This window comes from Chelonia mydas, chromosome 5 (assembly GCF_015237465.2).
Source record: "Chelonia mydas isolate rCheMyd1 chromosome 5, rCheMyd1.pri.v2, whole genome shotgun sequence".
In the NCBI taxonomy this organism is placed as follows: Eukaryota; Metazoa; Chordata; order Testudines; family Cheloniidae; genus Chelonia; species Chelonia mydas.
The window spans coordinates 119,828,262-119,854,493 of record NC_051245.2 but is presented as its reverse complement, the minus strand read 5'-3'; the positions used below and the strand labels follow the sequence as shown (position 1 = coordinate 119,854,493).

The window sequence follows — 26,232 nt, the reverse complement described above, 5'->3', positions numbered from 1 at the left end:
TGACCCAAAGAATTTAAAATAATCCTAAATGGTGGTTCTTCAAACGGTTGCAGACGTGTATTCCACTGAGGTGTGTATGTGCCATGCACACCAAAGCCGGAGAACTTTGCCTAGCCGTACCCGTGCACACCTGAGTGGAATAAACATCTCAAAGAACAAAAGTTATGGTGCAAGTAACCGACTTTTTATCATCATTGGGCCAAATCCTCAGCTGGCTCTTACCTATCAACGAGCACACTAGCTTTCTAGAGTTTGCTCTAGCCTCTACACTTTTCCCATTGTGGCTGTTTGCATCATGGCTCTCGATTTCAATGTGGCTGGGGCTTAGTGCGACATCACGTAGGAATGCTTGCTCACTCCCACTCCTGTCTGGAAGACCACTCTCTCTAGGACTGGAAGTAGGGTTGCTAGGTGTCTGGTTTTCGACCGGAATGCCTGGTCGAAAAGGGACCCTGGTGGCTCCAGTCAGCACCGCAGAGTGGGCCGTTAGAAGTCCAGTTGGTGCAGCAGGGATAAGGCAGCTTCCCTGCCTGCCGTGGCTTTGCTCGGGTCCCGGAAGCAGCAGCATGTCCCTCGTCTGGCTCCCACGCATAGGGGCAGCCAGGGGGCTCCGTTCGTTGCCCCCGCCCCAAGTGCTGGTTCCGCAGCACCCATTGGCTGGTGTGTGCCATTGCTAAGAGTATGACGTTGGCTTAATACAGTCCCTGTACTATATGCGTCCAACCCCACTGTGGTGGGCTACCTAGAATATGAAAAGCCTAAGGAAAAAATCAGCCTTGTCTATTGTGATTTGACAAACTGAAAATATCAGCAGTATGAGCATAGATGCCCTGGAAGCCACATACAGAGAATTCATTTGTTTTTCACAGTGAATAGTATGTACCACATTAGCCTAATTTGAGGGTTTAAGTGTTGAATAGATCTTGTGCTCACCTGTCCTCCTCGGGTGAATTTCACCCCACAAACAGAATTCCAATTTGCACACTGCAATGCACTGAAGCAATTTGTGACTTTCATTCTCCTGCACTATTACCAGAGACTGACTCTATTACTAAGATTGCAAACTGAGCTTCATCACTTTGCAAGCCATATACAAAATCCAAGGGACCACATGGGCCCTGGCCCCAAGGGACCAAATCAGAGGGTTGCAATGCCATGGAGCTATGCTGATTTACACCAGCTAAGGATCTGGCCCTAAAATGCAAGCTCTAGCCAGGTTCATTGGAAGCATCTTCCAGTGTAGGTCTTGCAATAATTTGGTCTATGTCTTGAAAGGGACAAGGAAGCTGTTGAACTGATCTGTCAAAAGAATCTTTACGGAATTTGTCATTCTCACTTGGAAAGAAACAAAACTATAATTCTTCCAAGCCGGTATATGAGAGAGAGAATAAATCTGATTGGCTGGGCAGGTTTATGGTCCTTCAGCCAATCAGAGGTGTTGCATAGAGACACCACCTCAAACAGCCTGAAGAGGAGGGAGAAAAAAAAAATATTGGTGAGAACGTTATAAAAAGTTTGGAAGTTGGGAGATTGGACATATTTGGCCACAGCTACCTTAGAAGGAACTTTTAGCAGAGAAGGAGAAACTGTCCTCAAACAGTGAGTGATAATAAACTACTGATTCATTTCTGATCTGAATGGGAGGGGGAGGAGAGAATATGTATCTTTTCTGTAAATGTGTGGATTTTGCTTTGTCAGGAACAGCTTGTAAAACTATGCCATCGCTAGCCAAATCAGGAAAGAAACGTGTTCATTCTTAGTTTTTCTTTTTTCTGCAGTGATCTCTCTCATCTATCTTCTCTAAATGTAATAAGCCCCATTTGATGAAATTGCTAACTATTTTGGCTTAAATTTGTAACAAAGAACAGCTGGAAGAAGCAAATGTGAACACATAATCCTCATCCCTAATTCAGGAGACTGGATCAATAGCCTGTGTGTTTGTCTCTGTGTCATTTTCTGCTACTTTGTTTAAATGGTGATTCGTGTAGGTGCATGTGGGAAGATCTGGGCTGCAGCTGCAGAATGCAATCCTCTTTTTATTCCTTGCATGCACATTGCACAGTCAAGGATGATGAAGTGTTGCAACCTGCATTCAGTGTTTAATTTCCTCTGAAGTATTCTAGCAGTAGTGCTGGTGAGACTGGCTTTGACAAGGGGACATAGGATAGTCTTGAAAGGAGAAGGCTACATGAAAAGAGATAACAGAAGCTGTTGGCAGAAATATTCCACTGTACTAGCAGTGGAGTTGGACCCCTTTGAATACAGTGGATGAAAACAGTCATCTTCAGTAAATTGCTCAGAGCTACGGAACATGAATAGGCTCGTTGGCAGCTGCGGACCTCTCCATCATCCCCAAGCCAGCACCCTCAACCTCCTAATTCACCCAAAACACCAACACTGCCCCCTGCTAGCATCCCAAGGACTAGAGCTCTCGAGGGGACCTGCCAGAACTTTCCATCTACTCCAGGGAAAAGTGCCAACTGCCAGCATGGCAGAACCCTCCCATAATCCCTCAGTCCTACCACTACCCACCAAGGCATGGCAGCACCGCTGTCACCACCAAGAAGAAGAAACTATCCTCAGCACCTGAAAACGAGTGCTCTAACCCACTTGTCTTCCAGCTGCTGGAATAGTCCCGTATATGACCCAGCCACTCCCTAGTCCTCAGGGCACCTGTTTCCCTGTGCCCGTCACCAAAAAGGAGACGCAGCAGCATTGAGCATAGAGGGGAATGCAGAGCAGTGTCCATTCCCTTCTGCAGCCGTAAGTTCTGCTGGCCAGTGGAGTCACGTGCCCTATACCCTGCCACCCACCCACTTTGGAGGGGATAATGTGACCTTAGCTAGTCTGGTGCAAGGGCCACTTGATGCCTGCCCCCAAAGCAAAGGATAAGAGGGAGGAAAGTTCCTCGCTCCTTCTCCTCTCCCCTACAATACCCATAGATATTTAGCAGTCTGTTAGCAAAACCTTACCTTACAAGTTGCTATAAGAAAAGCCATGGTGCATGTATGCCCACTACCTGCACACAGGTGCAGAAAACCAAACAGCTGGCAATCAGGTTTTTTAGGGAATTGGGAGGTCTGATCTTCCAGCCACTTGAGAGAACTTGGACAAAATCACCATCTTCATCATAAGTGCTTGCTCATTTTCCTAAGGCAGTGGCAGTCTGAATCCTTCATCTAGACGTTTTTCCAGATCTGAGGCATTTTGCTACATTACACTCCCCACTCCTTTTCTGTGCACAAAGGGGAAACTTCCTCTTCTGTAAGACACACAGAAAGGATCCCTTACAAACCTTCCTCCTCTGACGCTTGGCAGAGGGGACCCACCCCCTAATCTACATGCTTTACATCTACAGTTTTGTCTTCGTGCCTGTAGGACAGTGCAGTATATATACTCACCACCATCAAAGCCACATGAGATGCTGATTGGCACTGTGATGGCTTTTCTCTCTCTAGCAGTTATTTTAGTTTTGTAAACATGGCTGTTGATTTAACGTTCAGCATCTATGCTTGTATGTGTAAAATTCAGTGCTTTAACTATTTCTGGATAATGTTCCCGTTCACGGCATGGTAGGACAGTGCCCTGGCTTTCTGTCTTATGAGCACCAGAATGAATGTAAGTACAAGATTGCAGTACAAGAAAGGAAAAGGGAGCCCCTGCCTGGCTTCACGCTCCTCATTTCCTGTAGTCATGAACGGTTAATTCCTCACTTGTTCCTCTAACAGCCGCCTCTCTGTCCCTCATGCACTCTTGAGTGTGCGTGTTACTTTCTCTCTTCCTTCACATTTGTTTTGGGCCAAACAGCCTTTTTAATTCTAAATGCATTTCCGAAAGGGCAATTTGCCTTGTATTCTACACCAATGCTTCTTTGTTTCTTCTCTTAGAGCTTCTTACTTATTTTCTTTGCCATACTTTCAGGCAATTCCCTTCCTCATTTCCCCGGGAATGAGAGGATTTTCCCCACTTTTGTTTAGGAGGAATAATTTTTCTCAAGTCAATAGAATAATACAAGTATTAAGCATTTTAGAGAAGTTTGCATCTTCCAAGTTTAACACACGTATCAGTGTGTCACATGTCACTCTCTGTACATGATCCACAGAGCATGCAGATCTATTGCAGGTCTCATTGGGGAAGCCTGGTTCCATAGCTCAAGCAACTCCTGCGTTTAGCTCTGGTGGTCCCCAATTAAATCATTTTTGTTGGCCAAGATGCCAGTCATTGCACAAGCACTTATTACTTTTGTTTCCATTATGCAAAAGGTTAAATTTTCCATCCCAGTATCCCCAACAGACAGCTGAACCAGAAATCAGACTCAGGTCTTGTACTTTTTGCCTGTTTGTTATGAGCCACATTTTAAAACCCCCACCCACGTCCAATGGTACACATTCAGCTTTTACTCATTCAAATCACTTTCACACACTTTAAGCACTACCATTTCTGTGCACAATGGTAGAATTCACTCACACAGATCTACTTGCACATGATTTGTGCATACAAATGGGGTTTTGAGTGTGTAAATGTGCATGTACACAAGTGCTGAAGAATTGTGCTCACAAATAATTGTGCAGACAAAGCTGCATTCACCCAGAGAGGGCCAAGTGGTGAACACGTTCCCTGCACATTTGACATATTTTATATAAAGGAGAGATAAAAGACAATCATGAACACCTGTGCCAATTGCAGCCCCTCTTTTCTGCTGTCCAGAACCCAGATGTTATAACACAACTGGTTTCTCCAATGGGCAAATGCTATTCTAAACCTGACACTGAAAGTATGTAAGAAACAAAGTACTGAGGGTAATAGCCAAGGGAAAGGCATAAAGAAAGAACAGATGCTTCTAACCTGCTCTGAAGTGCAACATGCTAACACCACTGAAATTCTTCCCCAGGTTCCCTCTCCCATCCCCATGTGCGCCTGCACTTCAGTCCATTCTGTTGTAGTATTAACTGAATGCAATGTTTGTGCTGATGTCTGTGACAATATTTCCCCTCTGCATTGCACCGCTGCGCCTACTGGGGAAAGGTCTAAATTCCAACACAGCAACATTGACTTTCATTGCTGTGTTTTTCTGGGCCAGCTGCCTCTCTGCAGGGACTGGGTTAGACAAACAGCCCGGTTTGTTTAAAGCACCAGCAAAGCTTGCTGGAAAGCTCTGCAGAACATTCTATTTAGCCACCACGCTGCATCTGATTTTGTGCATTTTCTGTATTTTTCTTCCTTTGTTGTTGCTCTTCCTCCCCCCTTTCTGTTTTGTGAACAATTACAATAAACAGAAAAACAACACTCATGGGCCAGATCTTCAGCTGGTGTAAATTAGCATAGCTCCACTGAAGGCACTTGAACTATAACTATTTACAGCAGTTGAGGATCTGGCCCATAACTTGAAATGACTGGCCTTTTTCCACTAAGTAGATGAGGTACAACTGGCTGGCAGATAAAAATACTGGCAACGTCAGTAGCAGAGCCAAGCATAGACCCCATATCTCCTGCATTCCAGTCCAATTTCCTATCCACTGGACCATGCTTTCTCTTCAATAGGCCTTTATCATTTCTGTTGATAAATTTGATACAGTAGGAAAAGGCCGGGGTAGGGATCATCGAATCGTGGAAGTCAATGAATGGCTACGCAGGTGGTGTCGGAGAGAAGGCTTTGGATTCTTCGACCATGGGATGGTGTTCCAAGAAGGAGGAGTGCTAGGCAGAGACGGGCTCCACTTAACGAAGAGAGGGAAGAGCATCTTTGCGAGCAGGCTGGCTAACCTAGTGAGGAGGGCTTTAAACTAGTTCACCAGGGGAAGGAGACCAAAGCCCTGAGGTAAGTGGGGAAGCGGGATACCGGGAGGAAGCACGAGCAGGAGCGTGTGAGAGGGGAGGGCTCCTGCCTCATACTGAGAACAAGGGGCGATCAGCGGGTTATCTCAAGTGCCTATATACAAATGCACAAAGCCTGGGAAACAAGCAGGGAGAACTGGAGGTCCTGGCAAAGTCAGGGAATTATGATATGATTGGAATAACGGAGACTTGGTGGGATAACTCGCATGACTGGAGTACTGTCATGGATGGGTATAAACTGTTCAGGAAGGACAGGGACGCCAGAAAAGGTGGGGGAGTTGCACTGTATGTAAGGGAGCAGTATGATTGCTCAGAGCTCAAATATGAAACTGCAGAAAAACCTGAGAGTCTCTGGATTAAGTTTAGAAGCCTGAGCAACAAGGGTGATGTCGTGGTGGGAGTCTGCTATAGACCACTGGACCAGGGGGATGAGGTGGACGAGGCTTTCTTCCGGCAAGTCGCAGAAGCTACTAGATCGCACACCCTGGTTTTCATGGGCGACTTCAATCATCCTGATATCTGCTGGGAGAGCAATACAGCGGTGCACAGACAATCCAGGAAGTTTTTGGAAACTGTAGGGGACAATTTCCTGGTGCAAGTGCTGGAGGAACCAACTAGGGGTGGAGCTCTTCTTGACCTGCTGCTCACAAACCGGGAAGAATTAGTAGGGGAAGCTAAAGTGGATGGGAACCTGGGAGGCAGTGACCATGAGATGGTCGAGTTCAGGATCCTGACACAAGGAAGAAAGGAAAGCAGCAGAATACGGACCCTGGACTTCAGAAAAGCAGACTTTGACTCCCTCAGGGAACTGATGGGCAAGATCCCGTGGGAGAATAACATGAGGGGGAAAGGAGTCCAGAAGAGCTGGCTGTATTTTAAAGAATCCTTATTGAGGTTACAGGGACAAACCATCCCGATGTGTAGAAAGAATAGTAAATATGGCAGGCGACCAGCTTGGCTTAACAGTGAAATCCTTGCTGATCTTAAACACAAAAAAAAGAGGCTTACAAGAAGTGGAAGATTGGACAAATGACCAGGGATGAGTATATAAATATTGCTCGGGCATTAGGAATGGAATCAGGAAGGCTAAATCACACCTGGAGTTGCAGCTAGCAAGGGATGTTAAGAGTAACAAGAAGGGTTTCTTCAGGTATGTTGGCAATAAGAAGAAAGCCAAGGAAAGTGTGGGCCCCTTACTAAATGAGGGAAGCAACCTAGTGACAGAGGATGTGGAAAAAGCTAACGTACTCAATGCTTTTTTTGCCTCTGTCTTCACGAACAAGGTCAGCTCCCAGACTACTGCACTGGGCAGCACAGCATGGGGAGGAGGTGGCCAGCCCTCTGTGAAGGAAGAAGTGGTTCGGGACTATTTCGAAAAACTGGACGTGCACAAGTCCATGGGGCCGGATGCGTTGCATCCGAGAGTGCTAAAGGAATTGGCGGATGTGATTGCAGAGCCATTGGCCATTATCTTTGAAAACTCATGGCGATCGGGGGAAGTCCCGGAAGATTGGAAAAAGGCTAATGTAGTGCCCATCTTTAAAAAAGGGAAGAAGGATGATCCTGGGAACTACAGGCCGGTCAGCCTCACCTCAGTCCCCGGAAAAATCATGGAGCAGGTCCTCAAGGAATCAATTCTGAAGCACTTAGACGAGAGGAAAAAGTGATCAGGAACAGTCAGCATGAATTCACCAAGGGAAAGTCATGCCTGACTAATCTAATTGCCTTCTATGATGAGATAACTGGTTCTGTGGAAGAAGGGAAAGCAGTGGACGTGTTATTCCTCGACTTTAGCAAAGCTTTTGACACGGTCTCCCACAGTATTCTTGTCAGCAAGTTAAAGAAGTATGGGCTGGATGGATGCACTCCAAGGTGGGTAGAAAGTTGGCTAGATTGTCGGGCTCAACAGGTAGTGATCAATGGCTCCATGTCTAGTTGGCAGCCGGTATCTAGCGGAGTGCCCCAAGGGTCGGTCCTGGGGCCGGTTTTGTTCAATATCTTCATTAATGATCTGGAGGATGGTGTGGATTGCACCCTCAGCAAGTTTGCGGATGACACTAAACTGGGAGGAGTGGTAGATACGCTGGAAGGTAGGGATAGGATACAGAGGGACCTAGACAAATTGGAGGATTGGGCCAAAAGAAATCTGATGAGGTTCAACAAGGACAAGTGCAGAGTCCTGCACTTAGGACAGAAGAATCCAATGCACCGCTACAGACTAGGGACCGAATGGCTAGGCAGCAGTTCTGCAGAGAAGGACCTAGGGGTGACAGTGGACGAGAAACTGGATATGAGTCAACAGTGTGCCCTTTTTGCCAAGAAGGCCAATGGCATTTTGGGGTGTATAAGTAGGGGCATTGCCAGCAGATCGAGGGACGTGATCGTTCCCCTCTATTCGACATTGGTGAGGCCTCATCTGGAGTACTGTGTCCAGTTTTGGGCCCCACATTACAAGAAGGATGTGGAGAAATTGGAGAGAGTCCAGCAAAGGGCAACAAAAATGATTAGGGGACTGGAACACATGAGTTATGAGGAGAGGCTGAGGGAACTGGGATTGTTTAGTCTACGGAAGAGAAGAATGAGAGGGGATTTGATAGCTGCTTTTAACTACCTAAAAGGTGGATCTAAAGAGGATGGATCTAGACTATTCTCAGTGATAGCAGATGACAGGACAAGGAGTAATGGTCTCAAGTTGCAGTGGGGGAGGTTTAGTCTGGATATTAGGAAAAACTTTTTCACAAGGAGGGTTGTGAAACACTGGAATGCGTTACCTAGGGAGGTGGTGGAATCTCCTTCCTTAGAAGTTTTTAAGGTCAGGCTTGACAAAGCCCTGGCTGGGATGATTTAGTTGGGATTGGTCCTGCTCTGGGCAGGGGGTTGGACTAGATGGCCTCCAGAGGTCCCTTCCAACTCTGTTATTCTATGATTCTATGATTTATGGAAGCCTATTTTTCATGAGGCAGCCATAGTTGAGCCATGACCAATGATGGGCCAGGTTCTGCCACCCCTGCTTGTAATGAGCAGCCTGAGTAGCACTTCTGAAATCAGTGGGACTGCTCTCAAAGAAGGTATTGCTAAGTGTAAGAGTGGCAGAATCTGGCAATAGATAACTAAATCTATTCACCAAAATAAATGACCATTTCTATGCTCCCTGGTGTGGTTTTCTTGCACATCCATCCATTCTTTAGCATTTTCAAGGGATATTTATGCAAAACTGGGAACTTCCATCTGCTCTTGAAACTCACCTCTGTTTGATATCAGACTCCTTTGTTTAATATTGCCATTTGCTGTGGACAGGCATGTGATGGCTCATTGGTTTATGGCAGCAGCAGAGTATGGCTTTAGAAGCTGAAACTCAAAAGTGAGATTCTGATTGGCTGGTGGTGTATGTGTTATGTTATCACTCTCAAATTTTCCCAGCTCAAGGGTCATCACGAAGCAGGTATACAGGGCACCTAGAAATCACCATGCCTTGGTCTAACTTCCAGCAAAACAACCATCCCATACTGTGATTCACAGCTGTCTCCCACACAACTGCTGTGCACCACAGAGAATTAACTACTCACTTGTCATCTCATTGCCACTCTTAACAGGTAGATTCCATCTACTGTATCACAGATTTCCTTGCCATATGCACTGGGTGTAGTTATTTGTCCTGACCCTTTTCCAAGACCTGAGAAAATAGTGGAGAAAAAAAATCTAAATATATCTTTTTCTCTGGGAGGATTCTACAGTGTCCTGTAGTAAGGGTCCAGAACACAAAGGACCAGCCTGTACAACCCTCACATTAGGGAACACTTAAAGTGAATGGGACTGCTCATATGAATTACTGATTGTTGACCTGAGTAAGGGTGTCCCAGATTGGCCCTAAGACTTACAGTAGTGCTACTGAAGTGTTTTGAGCTAGTATTCATCAGTGCTAGCTCTTGTTTAGGCAGTATTTTAGGATACCAAGTGCATGCTAAAAGCTGGTCTGCACAGAGTCCCATTGAAGACAGTGGGGTTCAAGGATCAGTGCCTAAGCATGTAAATTAGAGAATTAAATGGGAGGCGACATGTCTAACGGGTAGATGCAAGCAGTTCCACTCACCACAATAGCATCCCCTGTCATCATGTCATGGCATTGCAGGAGTCTTCACTTCTTGCATCCCCTGTTGATCGCTTCCCTGAACCTGCAATGGCCTGTTTGTGCCCATGACTTAGCCCCTCAAAGTCATGTCTAGTTTGGACCCCCTCTGGGGTAACAAGAGATCCTTTCACCCCTCGCAGGCTACTCCCCAACCCATCCTCTGGGCTCACACCTCAGCCCCATCCTGTGCTCAGTAATCCTTGTGTTGACGCTTCTAGACCCCCCTCCTTGGGGCTGATGAGGGAGCACAGAGACACTTTCTGCTCTGGGTTCCAGCTGTGTTAAAATGGGCTGCTCCTTCTAGAGGTGTAATCCTAATCTGCACCATTGCCCTGCCAGCCTGGCTCTATTACCCCACCCCAACCTCTCTAACTCTGGCCCCATGCTGTGGGAGGCAAGGCATTGTGGTGTACTCAGCACCACTACACCATTCACATGTGCTGCTGTTTCCCTGGCTACTTCCTACCTCTGAGCCCCTAGTGTTGTTTCCCAGTAGGCTGTGGTTAACACAGCCTCTGCTTTGGTTCCCAGGCTTCTCTCTAGGTCTTTCCTGGAACCAATCCCTGTAGCAAACCTCGTTGCCTACTCTGTCCCCATATCTACTCTAGCGACACCATCAGAGGACCCAACCACATCAGCCACACCATCAGAGGCTCATTCACCTGCACGTCTATTAATGTTATTTATGCCATCAAGTGCCAGCAATGCCCCTGTGCCATGTACATTGGCCAAACCGGACAGTCCCTACGTAAAAGAATAAATGGACACAAATCGGACATCAGGAAGTGTAACATACAAAAGCCAGTGGGAGAACACTTCAATCATCCTGGACATTCTATAACAGATTTGAAAGTAGCTATACCTGAACAAAAAAACTTCAGAAACAGACTTCAAAGAGAAACAGCAGAACTAAACTTCATTTGCAAATTTAACACCATTCATATGGGCTTGAATAGGGACTGGGAGTGGCTGGCTCATTACAGAAGCAGCTTTGCCTCTCCTGGAATTGACACCTCCTCATCTATTGTTGGGAGTGGACTACATCCACCCTGATCGAATTGGCCCTGTCAACACTGGTTCTCCACTTGTGAGGTAACTCCCTTCTCTTCATGTGTCAGTATATTTATGTCTGCATCTGTAATTTTCATTCCATGCATCTGAAGAAGTGGGGTTTTTACAAACGAAAGCATATGCTCAAATAAATCTGTTAGTCTTTAAGGTGCCACTGGACTCCTTGTTGTTTTTGCAAGAATATAGAGAACCTCACTCCCACCAGAAGGAGATACATGAGATTGTTGTGTCTATATCCAATCAATGTGATTTTACAAACACTATCCACAACAGACCTCAGTTTGGAACAATGGGTGTCTCTGTGTCTTCTCCAGAATAGCCATCATGACCCACCAGTTTCCAGCGCTGACTCCAAAGCAGAAGAAGGCTCTGTCTGACATAGCACAGCGCATTGTGGCTCCAGGAAAGGGGATCCTGGCTGCGGATGAGTCTGTGGGTGAGTTGAACAGTTATTGATATTTCTCAGTGACCTTCAAGCCATTTTGCTTTTCAAATAATTTGAGATACCAGGCAGGAGTCAATGAATCCCCATCTTTCTTCAGGAGCAAGTGGTCCATCAGGGCAGGGTTGGTGTCCGTAGACAGAACTATGAGGGCATGGGCTGAGGAGAGAAGCCCAGGTCTGCACAGACACAGAAGGCCTAATTCTAAGTTACACCATCCTTGCAATTATACAAGATAAGTGAAAGGACAATCATTCCCAATAGCATGTTCTCTGACCTTCGGCCCCTCTTGCTAGGTACTATGGGGAGCAGACTGCAGAGGATCAAGGTGGAGAACACAGAGGAAAATCGCCGTGCCTTCCGAGAGATCCTCTTTTCTTCGGATGCCTCCATCAATCAGAGCATTGGGGGCGTGATCTTTTTCCATGAGACCCTCTATCAGAAGGACAGCAATGGAAAGCCATTCCCAGATGTCATCAAAGACAAAGGCATTGTGGTGGGAATACAGGTGAATCTCTCCAAGGGCCCTGCTGGCACAATAGCCCCAGAGCCCTTCCCAGTGGGAACTGTGCCCAGGCAGGGATCTCGCTGATAAGCAATGCTCTTTTGTCATTCTGGCACCATTCTCTGCATTACCCCTGCAGCCAGTGCTCTTGTACTATTAGCCAAGGAACAGCTACAGCCACTGATCCTGACCTGGTTTATCCAGCAAATCCCACCACCCCCTAGAGCTCTTGCTTCACTCTTACATCCCCTTGTCCTCAAGGCTCTTGATTCTATCCTCTCCAGTGACTCTCCCCAACTCCTCGAGTTCTGGGGTTGTTCCCACCAACAATTCTGCTTCCCACTCCCAATGCTTTGTTTGTTCATTGTCATGCATTCTTCTCTCCTGCAATTTCCCCATTCCCCAGCGCTTGTTTTCTGTCTCTTCCAGTGACTCTGCCCACCGAGCTCCTGCACCATTTGTCACAGTGACTCCTGTTGATGAAGGCTGAGGAGTCTATATTAGCTCTGGGTTACAGTAGCAGAAATTATACTGATCTGTTAATTGTTAACACGTCTTCCTTTCCATGTACCTCCCATAGCTAGATAAAGGATCAGCCCCGCTGGCAGGAACAAATGGAGAAACCACCATTCAAGGTGAGACATTTCCTCTAAACCATCAAGAATGGGGTTGCATTTCCTGACAAGGAGAGATTTAAATGACTGGAGTATTTAGGGCTCAGCTGTGGTTCTTAAAGTGAAAGCCATGTGGGGCGGGGAGAAGCAGGTGCACTACACAAGCAGCAGTAGCTGGAAGTATTGTGCTTGCAGAGGGCAGGAGCAAAAGAGTACCTCCAAAGGCACAGGAGGGTGTGTGTGGGGGGGGGTATGTGCTCATTGGCACCCCTTGCTCCCCACTTAGACACTTAGGCATAATGCACTCCACCACCACCACAGCCCTCCAGGTACCAGCCAGCATGCAGAGAGCAGCCTCCCCCTGCCCAGAAACATCCCTTTTCGCTTGATGAGCACTGCCAGCAGCACCAGTGGCTGCAAGGTAATAAGTAGGCAGAAGGGTAGTAAGTTACAAGAACTCTGTCTTGCTTCAAGGCATAAAACTGATCACCAGCTGGGATCAGAAAGGGTTTATCCCTTCACCCCCCACAAGTTAACATTACATGGTTGTTCATGTGTATTTTGGGGGGTGAAATTAGATGGGACTAGTGGTCCTCTGAGGTATCAGGTTTTACACAGTCAGAATCAGGAGATCAGATTTTATGTACTAATCCTCTGACCTTGTGCAGCAGTTCCTGTTTCTAACACTATGGGTCCTGCATGATTACTGTCCCAGAGGCTTTGCTAACCATAGGTTATACCCAGGGTTTCCCTAGTTACCATCCTAGCTCTGTCCATTTAAGGAACCCCATTCCCTGAGGGCCATACTTCGAGCAGCTACTGCTTTGGGCATGTAGTCTGCACAGGGACCACACAATAGCAGTCTCCATGAGAAGAAGGTAGGAGCCACAGGCCACCTCCACCCCCGCACTGGCTCTGCATCTCCACCTCCACAGGGTTGCGTAGAGGATACAAAGTTCAGCCCCAACCACATAAATCTGGAGGCTCTAACTAAGGCACCTTCCTTTCCCTTTAATACTTGCAGGGCTGGATGGGCTCGCTGAGCGCTGCGCCCAGTATAAGAAGGATGGCGCTGATTTTGGCAAGTGGCGTGCTGTGCTGAAGATCACAGAAACAACTCCCTCCACTCTAGCCATCCAGGAGAATGCCAACACGCTGGCACGCTATGCCAGCATCTGCCAGCAGGTATAAACTCTCAATGTGTATGTGAAATAGTTCCCTCCCTTCCTGTGATGTGGGAATAAGTGGTGTCCTTTCCTACTCTTTTTTGAAATAGTTCCCATGTGTTTGAGAGGAGGCTTCTTTGTCTGTCATGCTGAGAGAGTCTGTTGGTATCTTCTCTTTTCCGGTAGTTCTCTTTGCTTTACTACCCCTTTCTCAGGTTATCCCTGATAGGGCAGTCTCTTGTCCAGACCCCCACTGACTTCTGTTTTTCCATTCTTAGCATGGGTTGGTGCCCATTGTAGAACCGGAGGTCCTACCCGATGGAGAGCATGACCTCCAGTGCTGTCAGTATGTTACAGAGAAGGTAAGATTCTTACCTTCCAGACATTTTCATCAATCAGCATAATAATAAATAATAATAATAATACTTAGCTCTTAAACAGAGCTTTATATCCATAAGTCTCAAAGCACTTTCTTTTTCTCCATTTTACAGATGGAGGGTGGGGTGGGGGACGGAAGGAGGCACTGCAAGGTTGAGCAAGTTGCCTAAGGTCACACAGTAAGTAGGTGGCAGAGGTGGGAATAGTGCCCTAGCCACGAGGCTACCCTGTTTCCTCGCTGAGAAGGGCTCAACCTTCTAAGAGAAGAGGTATCATCCACGTTTCCACTACCATTCCATATTTTGTAACTTTCCCATTCCAGAGCAAGGTAGGTTTGAGGGGCTAAAGCCAAGAATTCCATAACTATGGAGAATGAATTTCTCTATCATCCCAGGGGACAAATACTTCTCCATAGCAGGTTTGGAGGGCTTGTTGGTAAAATGATAGAAGGGGGGGTTGAAGCCTAGCCTGGATAAAACATGGACAGTGAATTCCGCTCTCACCCCAGATATAGGTTGTCCCTCTACAGCAGGTTTGGAGACCTGGATCCCACTGGTGAATCAGTATAGGAGTGAAGCCAAGCATTGAGCGAACATGAATAAGCATTGAACGAAACTCCTGTTCTCATTGTTTCCCAGGTCCTGGCTACTGTCTACAAAGCACTGAATGATCATCATGTCTACCTGGAGGGAACACTGCTGAAACCGAATATGGTGACTGCTGGGCATTCCTGCCCCAAGAAGTACACCCCTCAGGAGGTAGCCACGGCAACAGTCACGGCCCTCGTTCGCACTGTTCCTGCCGCTGTTCCTGGTAAGTCATTATTATCCATTGCTTCTCCATGCAGACTCAAGGATCATCCATCCAAGTGACGCAAATGCTTATTGGGGTTGCTTGTAGGACCTATCGTGATTTGAAACCATCAAGTCTCATGTACTGAGGTGCATTAAGAGCTGAGTGGGAGGGCTCAGTCCACCATGTCTCCCTTGTTGAGTCTCCCTTTATATGTCTCCTTTTGCTTCCATTTAATGACCTGTTCTGTTCCCAAGGGGCTGGGTTGTGTGGTTGTTGCATTGGTAGATTTTAAGAGAATTTGTTGCATCTCCAGTTATGGACAGAACAGCAGACACCAGTGATAGGTTTGACTGGGCATCATATGTAATTTCACTGAGGACTGATAGGATACAATATCTATGGATATGCAGTTGACCTAATTCTCTTCCGTCTCACCTAAATGCCTTCCCTGGGAAAACAGTGATTTGTGATTCTTTATGTTCCTGCTGCCTCCACTACAAGATTCTGCTTCATCTCAGGACATCAGAATGAATCAGTGGTCTCTAAACTTTTAAGTCTTCTTTTTTTTTCCCTCCTGCAGGAATCTGCTTCCTGTCTGGAGGCCAAAGTGAAGAGGAAGCTTCACTCAATCTCAGTGCCATCAACCAGTGTTCTTTGCCCAAACCCTGGAAGCTGACCTTTTCCTATGGACGGGCTCTGCAGGCATCAGCACTTGCTGCATGGGCTGGCAAACCTGAGAACAAGAAGGCTACGCAGGAGGCATTTTGCAAACGGGCACAGGTATGGGACCTTCACTTCATTATCATGACTGAGCAGACTCCAGACCTTCCAGTTCTAAGTCCAGATCTTTAAAAGAGCCATCACCCTACTTCAGAGAGATACTGCGCAACACATTGTGTGATAAATGGGGACATGTTCCCCACGTTCTAAAGATGCCTGTTGCTTTGATCCATCCTTGTGTTTCATGTTCATCCAAGGATGTTTCTTTCTTGAGTTTGGTTCTTGGCTGACAGCCCCGCACACAAGTCTAACACAGGAAACTGCTGTGCAAACTTCCCCTCAAAGCACCAATAATAGTCCTCAAATCTACTCTGCAGACATCTGTAAGCATAAGTGGGTGGTTTATTCTTAGGGTGACCACATATCCCGATTTTATAGAGACAGTCCTGATTTTCGGAGCTTTTTCTTCGATAGGCACCTATTCCCCCCACCCCCGTCCTGATTTTTTACACTTGCTATCTGGTCACTCTATTTATTCTCCTTACCCAATCAATCTTTGGTTTCTTTGCTGAGACTGCCAATTAGGATGCTAATTAAAGGTAATTTCTGTGGACATGTTTACAATATGGGTAAAGTTGTCCGAGATGGTTAGCTCATTTTATATAGGCCTACACATAGCTATCAGATGGAATAATTTTTGATCATTACCATTCTGCCTTAGAAGTATAACAGTCTTTATCTTATCTGTTTCCTAAATTCTCCAGTCCAATTGTAAATTTTGTTTGGGAATTCACAGAAGCACTCCTTATATTTCCCTGTGTTCTTTACTTCTCCCTGGTTTTTTTTTGTTTGTTTTTTTTTTTACTCTCTCCTCTGGGTAACTGTTTCTCCCTCCTTTTTGTTTTTTCAGATTAACGGGTTAGCATCCAAAGGACAATATATTGTCTCTGGGAAGAGTGATGCAGCTGCGAAACAGTCCCTTTTCACTGCCAACTACACATATTAGGGTATGGGAATATACCACCACCCTGTCCCTCTAGGGGGACTGAAAAAGGAAAAATCCTAACTCTGTAAAGGAAACTGGAAATCATGTGGGTTCAAACTATGGGCTCAATCGCACACTTTAATCCTAAAATGTAGGGAGAAAATCACCTAATCTTATCCAAGAAAATGGTACCTGTTTTACAGACTTAACCCCTACTGCCATTGATAATTTACCAAATCGGTCTCTCCCCCTGAAAGGGTGGTTTTTTACTTTGTACCCTAGAAACATGGGAATGCGGGCATCAGTTTTCATCCCATGCCATCAATTTTCTCTGTTCACTAGCAAATAAAGCACAGGCCCCCTCCAAAACCACACTCTGCAGCTGGAGAGAGCACACTGGACTCCTGTATTACACATTCTAGATATTGGTTTCAATCTATGGGCTGTGAATAAAGCATTTGCAACTGTGAAATTATGTGCATCTGATACATTTTAATTGTGTGTGAAAGTTTAATTCTGTCTCACAAGTGCACATATACACCTTGGGCTTACTTTCAACTGCTTGTTGAATTTTATGTGCACAAACTAAACCAGACAAAATAATTGCCTGTGAATGGCCAATGAGATCAAAAACATATTTTTTTTTAACAAAATGAAACTCTGCATTTCTGATAATGACTTAGGCCTTGATCCTGCAATGTGAGTTCAGAGGGCCTTCAGGTGAGCTCAGGGTTCTGCCTGCAAGGTGCAGCTTTCAGGGTCATAACCATAGATAGTTAAAGCTACCTCCAAAGACTGTGTCCAGAGAATCCTTCTCTTCAATTTTATGCTGAGCCTGGTGCATATTGGGAAGGACTTTGACAGCTGAGTTAATGATGTGTGTAGAATACCTAACTCTTACATGGCACTTTTCATACACAGATCCCAAAGCACTTTACAAAGGAAATAAACACTGCTATCCCCATTTTACAGACTGAGGAAACTGAAGCACAGAGACATTATGTGATTTGTCCAAAGCTACTCAGAACCCCAGAAAGAGAACCCGTCTCCTGAGTTCCCAGGCAGACTCTGTCCACTAGGTCCTGCTGCCTCTTAGATACTGATCCAGTACACACACTCTCTGTAAACTTGTAGTCACTATCACATTCTGAGGTTCAATCCAAACGAGCAAGGGGTTGTATAGCCTGCCCTGTAACCTTGGATGCCTCACAATGCTTTGCAGTTGTACTTCCCAACCTGAGCTGCTCACAGTCTACCACCATGCAGGTCACACCCTGAGGGTCTGTATCCAGCCACAGCCCTGGGTGAGCAGCTCTGACCCCAGCAGCCTGTCAGCTAGTGCGATTCACCAACTTTTCCTTAAATGTAGTAATGGGGAAAGAGTCACTTCTATTTTACTATTCTCAGTTTTGTATTTTCTTGTAACAGGGTTTTCTTTAAATCTAAATATGTAACTGAGCGGTTGCTTAATCCGTCAGCTGACTGGCTAGCAGTGATTTCAGCAGAGGAAGAGTCTGCCCGGATTCCAACTGAAGATCCCTACAAGCTAGGGGAGGGAAGATGTTGTTTTAGACTCAGCAGACTGTATAGATTTGGTGATCAAAGACTCTGAGATTTAGGTGAACTAAACCTAAGCTTTGGGGAACTTTCAGTTTCTTCTCACTGTGTTTCTGTGGGGACTGAAGATTTTAATTTTTCTTTATTTATGTTTATGTATAAATGAAGGCAATATACGTGGATTGTAAAATAGGCATGTTATGCTGTAAAATTAGATTATTATTTGTTTATCATAAGATTTTATGAAGTTATTTAAATTCATTTCTGAGTTCCTTTAGGGCCTTGACTGTGGGGAGGTTGACGCTGTGCAATCCTTGCTGAAAATCCTTAGAGATTCTGGGTCTCCAGCTACTTTCCTATGGGAGTTGGGTATTTTTAGGCACTGGAGAAGGGCAATGAAGTGGACTATAGCCCACCCAAAGGTTACACTAACTGTGTAAACCAGGTGCATTAAGACTGTTAGGAGTGGGCTAGTGGCAGCCCAGAAGAGTGGGGCAGAGTAGATGGACATGGCAAAGACTAATTTTTAGGAAGTTAGAGGGGGTTGATTGGTTCAGCTTTGAATTCAAATGTTTAATTAACTCTTAATTCTGAATCTGAGCTAACTGCTCAATCAGAAGATAAAACCAGTTGCTCCTGAATATACTGAGTCTTTGTCTATCCTCGCACTTTTGTTGGTAAAACTTTTGCCGGTCTGGATGTGAAAAAATACCCCCTGACCGACATACATTTCGCCAACAGAAGTGCCGGTGTGCACAGCACTATATTGGCAGGAGTTGGTCTCCTGCTGACATAGCTGCCGCCACCCATTGGGGTGGTTTAATTATGCCAATGGGAGAGCTCTCTCCCGCCAGCGTAGAGCGGCTCCATGGGAGACCTTACACTGGCCAGCTGCAGCGGTGCAGCTACAAGGTCTGTAATGTAGACACAGCTTGAGAGGCTTGATCTGCCTCTTTAACGTGGTCCAGAAAGAGGGAGCAACCTGGGAGTAGGGGATCGGAATTGCTTTATTTAATAGAAGGAGAGGGGGGTTAATAATGCATTCTTCCACTGAGTCTGAGTTGTCTACTTAGATTGCAAGCTCTTTGAGACAGACACAGGTGTATGTACATCACCCAATACAGTAGGGTCCCAATCTCAGTTATGATAATATCAGTATCATCATTATAATGGTACTAACAAGATCAGAGTCCCCAGCAATCTCATGGGACTCTCTGACCATCGTGTGTGATGTAGTAGCCCCAATGAACTCAGCGACTCAGGATGGACCCCTGGACTCCTTCATAAGTCCTTCTATTATTTCTTATGCTGTCCCAGTACGGGACCCACTGAGCATGATGCCCAAGGACCTTTTCCCACTGCTGCTTCCGTGGCATGGCATTCATTTCCCCATGAGCACGTCACAAATTTTTGCTCTCACCAGAATGTTAGGTCTGGAAGTTCTTCCTTTGAAACTGGTGGATTTGTGCATATTTTTAAATGTTTCCTTCTCTCCCTGTAGGTTGGCTGCATCGGTTGGGCCTCACTCGTGTTGCACCACTGATGGCTTGCTACTCAGAGCAGAAGCAGAGGAGTGAATGAATTGGGGCATGAGCACAGGGAGGCCACACTTTGTATCCAGCAACCATGCTCCGCCAAGGACTGCGGCTCTATGGGAAGTGGTGCCGTTTTTCTCGCCCCATTACTCAGCTGCTTACCTTAACTGTGGTGACGTTTGGCGTGTTGGCTCCCTTGATTTGCCACCGGCTCCTCCACTCCTATTTTTACTTACGCCACTGGCATCTGAACCCCATGAGCCAGGAGTTCCTGGAGCAGAACCAGGAGGATGGCCAGGCCGCCCTCCGTTACTTCGAGGACCTGCGGACTCCTAACTCCTCGGAGATCTCAGGCGACAAGGCCCTCAGACCGTGGCTGCTCATCACTATCATCACCGTGCAGAGGCGGAACGAGTTCCACTACGTCCTGCAGGTGGCTTCCCGCTTCCACCGCCTCCTCCAGCAGTGTGGCCCTCACTGCCGGAGCCACCAGATCTTTCTCTGTAACGTGGAGCAGGAGCCAGGCAGCCACCAGGATGCCAGGCTGTTGGGTACCTTCTTTGCAATGGTCAGCCGTTACAAAAACTGGGAGGACCCCAATGCCTCAGTGAACCAGTTTGAGAAGGAGAAGCGGGACTATGCCTTCTGCCTGGAGCAGTCGCTGTTGGCCTACAGTCCAGAGTACGTCCTTCTGGTGGAAGACGATGCTGTTCCCGAAGAGGAGATATTCCCTGTCCTTCAGCACCTGCTGTTGGCACGGCTCTCAAAGCCACACCTCAAAGATGCCCTCTACCTGAAGCTGTACCATCCCGAGCGGCTTCAGCGCTATATCAACCCGGAGCCCATGAGGATCCTGGAGTGGCTCGGCCTGGGCATGTTTCTGGGCCCTCTGCTGAGCTCTGTGTACTCCTGGGTGTCTGGCCGCCCAAGCCTTACCTGGCCCATTGTCCTGTTTTTTGCCTTGTACAGCATGGCACTCGCAGAGCTGGTGGGGCGCCACTACCTGCTGGAGCTGCGCCGGCTGGCTCCAGCACTCTACAACGTGGTGCCAGCCACTGAGTGCTGCACACCTGCCATGCTGTTCTCCGCCCCTTCCGCCCGCCGTGTCTTGGGTTACCTTCAGGAGCTGCACTGCCGTCGGGGCTTTGCCAAGGACATTGCACTCTACTTGCTGTTGCGCACCAAGGGTGAGAAGGCCTATGTGGTGGAGCCCAATCTCATCATGCACGTGGGGATGTTTTCCAGCCTCAGGCCAAATGACAGCCCTAAGCTACTGTGATCCACCGAGAAATGCCCTTATGGAAAGGCTGGGAGGAGCCAAGGGAGCCTTGTCTGTGGACAGACATAGCAGGTGTGACTTCAGATAGCATGCCAGTTGCAACTGTGCTCAGAACTACCGGCGCCACCTAGTGGAGGGAAAGGAACTTTTAAAAAAAAAGTTTACTTAAACCTGTAGATCCATTATTTATTTTATAATGAAGTGAAAAGAGGGTGGAGGTTTTCAGGGAAGGGGAGGGTTTGTTGGCTGTTTTCTAGCAGAACTACTCTGTGTGCATTGAAAACCAAAACCACATGAGAAATAAGATCCTGGGGATTTGTTACAAATTCAAAAGTGCCTTTGAAAGGGTTTGTACCCCATGGTCCTGATCTACAGCCCATTGCAGTCAATGAGAGTCTTTTTATTGACTTTAGGGTGCTTTGGACCAGGCACTATATGAGGAGACCTGCTCCCATTTTTGAGAGGCGCTGAGGTGAAACTGTGTGCAAATCGCAAATTTTCCTGGCTTCAGAATGAAGCGAGTGAAACAGTTTGGGGGCAGAAAGAGTTCCACTTGCAGTTTTCTTTCTTTCATTTGTCAGAGCCTGGAACTCATAGTAAAACTAGGATTAGTAAGGGCAGATGCGTGTCTGTGTGTGAACCCATGTGGACCAAAACCAAAGAGAATATTTGCACAAGCCCCGGAAGAAGTAAGTTTCACACAGTTCATTTTCAGGCCGTGAGGGGCAACTGATCTGTAAAGTGCTCAGCACACAGGAGAGAAGCAGTCAGGCACAGGGTGTCACTAGAGCACAGAACAATGCCTGCTCAAGCTATTGAACATCATCTCTTGCTAGATCAGCTGGGATTCTTTCAGAGGATCACTGTGGTTTTCACAAGGGCATGGACTCTAAGAGCTGACAAAACACTACATTTTATTTTCACCTGATGAAAATTCCAAAGGTTCCACACAGCAGTCACCAGCATCCCTCAGACAGATGCTGAAACCTGTTCCCAGACTGAGTGCAGCTGGTATGGCTTCCCCGTGTCTCCCTCGCAGAGAGCCACACACAAATACCTTCTCGGTCGTGTTGTTCTTTGTCAGGTTGTAGAATTTGGGGGTCATTGTGAATTTATTCCACTAAGTGCCTGGGCACATAGAGGGAAAGGTGGCTATCTATTTATGCTGCCTCGACTGTTGAATGTTTCAGATGTGGGGTATGTTTTTTTTTCTTCTTTGTTTTTTAATCTTTCTACTGTATAGATCCAGAACAACACCCCATTTTTTGGTGGTTAGTTGTTCATGTTAGTGCAAAAGAAAAGCCCACAGCAAGGGGTTACAAATTGTTTGGCTTAAAAAAGAGAGAGAGAAAGAACCAAGTGATAATGCTCAGTTAATAAATGCTCTGGTGTGGGAAATGATTTATCATTTTGTCAGCATGTTATTTGTCTTCCTTACCACCTCTCCATTTGGTTAGTGTCTCTGAAGCAATGCATTGCTCATTTGGTGCCTTCTCCAAAGCCCACAGCAGGAGTCTTTCTATTCACGTCAGACCCACACACAATATATATTTCACGCGGATTCTCTTTATTAATCATTTTGATTTTTTTTTTTAAATGCTTGGAAAGAGACCCTAAGTACTTATTTGGCCCTTCTCCCCATAACATGTGAGTGCCTCACTGATGGATTTTGTCCTCCCAACACCCCTGAGAGAGAGAAATATTGATCCCATTTTACAGCTGGGGAACCGAGGTGCAAGATGATTAAGGGTCTGTCTGCACTCGGAGCTGGGGGTGTAATTGAGAAGACATACCACCCCTAGCTCTGATTGAGCTAACATGCTAAAAAGAGAGCGTAGCTGCAGCAGTGTGAGTGGCATGCTGCCCCAAAGATGTACCCAGCCAAGCTGCTAGATATGTACTCGGGCTGGCAAGCCCATCCTGCTGGTTGTGCTGCCACAGCTACGCTGTTTTTAGCATGCTGGCTCAACCAGAGCTAGCGCAGGTATGTCTCCTTGAGCTGGAATTTACACCTCCAGCTCCAAGTGGAGACGTACCCTAAGTGACTTGGCCAACGTCTGAGATGGTCTGTGGTGGAGAAGGGAACAGAACCCTGAGCCCTAGCCCAGTGTCTTGCCCCTCAGCCCAAAGGCACTCCTCCTCCCCTACGTCCTTTCATGTGCAGGGCACGTGTGTATGTTGATGCTGTGTGAGTGTGTCAGGGACATGTGAGAGGTTGTGCTTGTGGGGAAGAATTTGTGGTTGTGTATAGGGAGGGTATAGTTGGGCATATATGAGGAAAGGGGAGTGTGTGATAGTGGGCATATCAGAGGGTGTGTTTTGTGATTGTCAGTAAAGGGATAAAAGGACTGGGGCGGGGGACAGTGCAGTGTATGATTGTGTATGTGAGCACAGGGGTCCTGTGATTGTGTGCAGGGATGTATGTGTCGAGGGCAAAGTTTGTGAAGGGGTGTGTGTGTGTGTGTGTGTAGGTGGCTGTTGAAGAGAGCTGGGATTGTGGGGGAGTCTGTGCATACATGTGGGAGGGGAGTGTCTGCTAATGGGAAACTCTGTGTCTGTATTAGTGGGTATTGGCAACACTGGGGGCCATTTTGTGTCTGGGCCCAGTGCAGACTCCAAGAGCCTTCATCCTTGCGCCTTCCATGAAGGGCACGGAGCAACTGCTGTCCCTCCTAGTGCCTCTTTGGTGTAAGTAATCCACAAGCAGGTGGGTTAGAGACCAGGGTGAGGGCCTCTCCCCTCCTGCACATGCTGGTGGAACTGGCCAAATGCAGATGGTGCAGCAAGCCAATTCCCTCTGTAGAGCAGGGGATCTGGGATCCACGGTGCCGACTGCTGCACCTGCTGACAAGAGGCAGACCCCACATGTCAGGGAGATAGACAGTTTTGCCAGGAGGCTGCCCCGATTGCTGTCGAGCCAGGACTGCAGAAGAATTCTCATAACACTGATTAAAGGCCAGTGTTTCTGAGATGAGGATTGTGGGATGGGGTGGGGAAACAGACTATTTAAACCACTTCCCTGATTAGATAGCGACAAACCAGCTGGACTTTGAGATGGTTGAGCAAGACTCTAAGGCACAGAAAACAGCCAGATGGCAGCTCTCCCCAGCGTGAAAGGAGAGATGAAAGGTGAACAGTCACGCATGAATACTAATCTACATCAGATCGCACTTTAACCCCACCATGCACAGAGCACCCTCTCTGTGCTCTGTCAGTCCTGTGTTTCCACGTGCACACACATACACGCTCACACACACTTCCACCAGTCAGTATATTTACAGTTCCGTTTCAGTCACTTTATGGGCATAACCAGGCATACAAGCGTTGCCACGGCTAGGGACAGGCTTTAAGCTGCAGACTGGGTTTTAATCTAACTTTGCCCATTTCTGATGTGGTGGCAGATTGTGAAATGGTGTGAGGCAACTTCAGACATCACGTTCCTTTCCCCCAAAGTTAGGGCACAGTTTTCCTTCCTTGCATCATCATCAATCTTTATTTAAATACTTATATTAGGGTAGGACGTAAAGGCCTCAATCAGTATTTGAGGTTGGGAAGCTCAGATTGAGCGAGATCTTGGAAGTTTTTTGCTCCAACAGGGGGCACATGTCACTTTCTGGTTTGAACTAGAGTAAATGGGGGATTCTCTGTAACTTGAAGTCTTTAAATCAAGATTTGAGGATGTCAGTAACTCAGCCAGAGGTTAGAGGTTTAGTACAGGAGTGGGTGGGTGAAGTTCTTCGGCCTGCAATCATGATGGTCCCTTCTGGACTTGAAGTCTGTTTGCTAGAAACTGGGAATGGGTGACAGGGATGGATCATTTGATGATTACCTGTTCTGTTCATTCCCTCTGGAGCACCTGGCATTGGCCACTGTCAGAAGATGGAGCTTTGGTCTGTCCCAGTATGGCCGGTCTTAGGAGTGGACATGCTGGGCTAGGCCCTGTAGAAAAACACACGCACACAGAGTCCCTGACCCAAAGAATTTAAAATAATCCTAAATGGTGGTTCTTCAAACGGTTGCAGACGTGTATTCCACTGAGGTGTGTATGTGCCATGCACACCAAAGCCGGAGAACTTTGCCTAGCAGTACCCGTGCACACCTGAGTGGAATAAACATCTCAAAGAACAAAAGTTATGGTGCAAGTAACCGACTTTTTATCATCATTGGGCCAAATCCTCAGCTGGCTCTTACCTATCAACGAGCACACTAGCTTTCTAGAGTTTGCTCTAGCCTCTACACTTTTCCCATTATGGCTGTTTGCATCATGGCTTTCGATTTTAACGTGGCTGAGGCTTAGCGAGACCCACATAGGAATGCTTGTTCACTCCCAATCCCGTCTGGAAGACCACTCTCTCTAGGACTGGAAGTAGGGTTGCTAGGTGTCTGGTTTTCGACCGGAATGCCTGGTCGAAAAGGGACCCTGGTGGCTCCAGTCAGCATCGTGGAGTGGGCCGTTAGAAGTCCAGTTGGTGCAGCAGGGATAAGGCAGCTTCCCTGCCTGCCGTGGCTTTTCTCAGCTCCCGGAAGCAGCAGCATGTCCCTCGTCTGGCTCCCACGCATAGGGGCAGCCAGGGGGCTCCGTATGTTGCCCCCGCCCCAAGTGCTGGTTCCGCAGCATCCATTGGCTGGGAACCGCGACCACCCATGCTGCTGCCTCAGCCCTGATCCCCCTCCTGCCCTCCAAACCCCTCGGTCCCTGCCCGGAGCACCCTCCTGCACCCCCCAGAGCTCTCTCTTGCACCCCAAATCCCTCATTTCTGGCCCCACCCCAGAGCTGCACCCCCAACCGGAGCCCTCACCCACTCCCGCACCCCAGTCCCCTGAGCCAGCCCGGTGAAAATGAGCAAGAGCGTGAGTGTGGGGAGAGCAAATGACAGAGGGAGTGAGTGTGGGCGGGGCTTTGAAGAAGGGGCGGGGCAGGAGACGGGGCAAGGGTGTTCAGTTTTGTGTGGGTAGAAAGCTGTCAACCCTAACTGGAAGCAGAATTGAGTCTCCATATTTATTCACTTTCAGAGTATTTTTAAAATTCTTCTTCCTGGCTGCTCAGAGACGCTTCTGGGCCTGTAATTCCTGTAGTGCTGGATTTCAGCCCAGAAGGAGTTGCGTGGTAGATGACATCAAATTCTTCAGAAAAACAAAACCTTTCAAAAAATGCACAATGGGCGATGGGATGTTACACTGTGTTTTCAAAAATACCCGGCAAGACTTTTAGGAATTCTGC

At 47.1% G+C, this 26,232-nt stretch overlaps 3 protein-coding genes across 5 annotated transcripts in view; 2 read left to right on the top strand and 1 right to left on the bottom strand.

Annotated features, from left to right (window-relative positions):
- RNF20 (ring finger protein 20) overlaps nucleotides 1-26,232 on the bottom strand; it is a 107,213-nt gene that overhangs the window by 61,041 nt on the left and 19,940 nt on the right. The window lies entirely within an intron of this gene.
- On the top strand, nucleotides 1,486-19,807 carry LOC119566593 (fructose-bisphosphate aldolase B-like). Of its 2 annotated transcripts, XM_043547603.1 has the most exons (10): nucleotides 1,486-1,599; nucleotides 11,350-11,471; nucleotides 11,774-11,985; nucleotides 12,563-12,617; nucleotides 13,621-13,781; nucleotides 14,041-14,124; nucleotides 14,779-14,953; nucleotides 15,516-15,715; nucleotides 16,566-16,662; nucleotides 19,699-19,807. In XM_043547603.1, exons 2-9 carry the CDS (start codon nucleotides 11,360-11,362, stop codon nucleotides 16,659-16,661), a joined length of 1,095 nt encoding a protein of 364 aa, XP_043403538.1. In that variant the 5' UTR covers nucleotides 1,486-1,599; nucleotides 11,350-11,359; the 3' UTR covers nucleotide 16,662; nucleotides 19,699-19,807. The 2 variants fall into 2 exon arrangements, with proteins under 2 accessions (XP_043403538.1, XP_037758097.1); XM_037902169.2 differs by lacking the exon at nucleotides 19,699-19,807 and having other exon boundaries at nucleotides 16,566-16,709.
- LOC119566592 (post-GPI attachment to proteins factor 4-like) lies at nucleotides 19,824-21,160 on the top strand. Its single transcript, XM_037902166.2, has one exon. The coding sequence runs from the start codon at nucleotides 19,824-19,826 to the stop codon at nucleotides 21,009-21,011; it is 1,188 nt and encodes a 395-aa protein (XP_037758094.1). The 3' UTR covers nucleotides 21,012-21,160.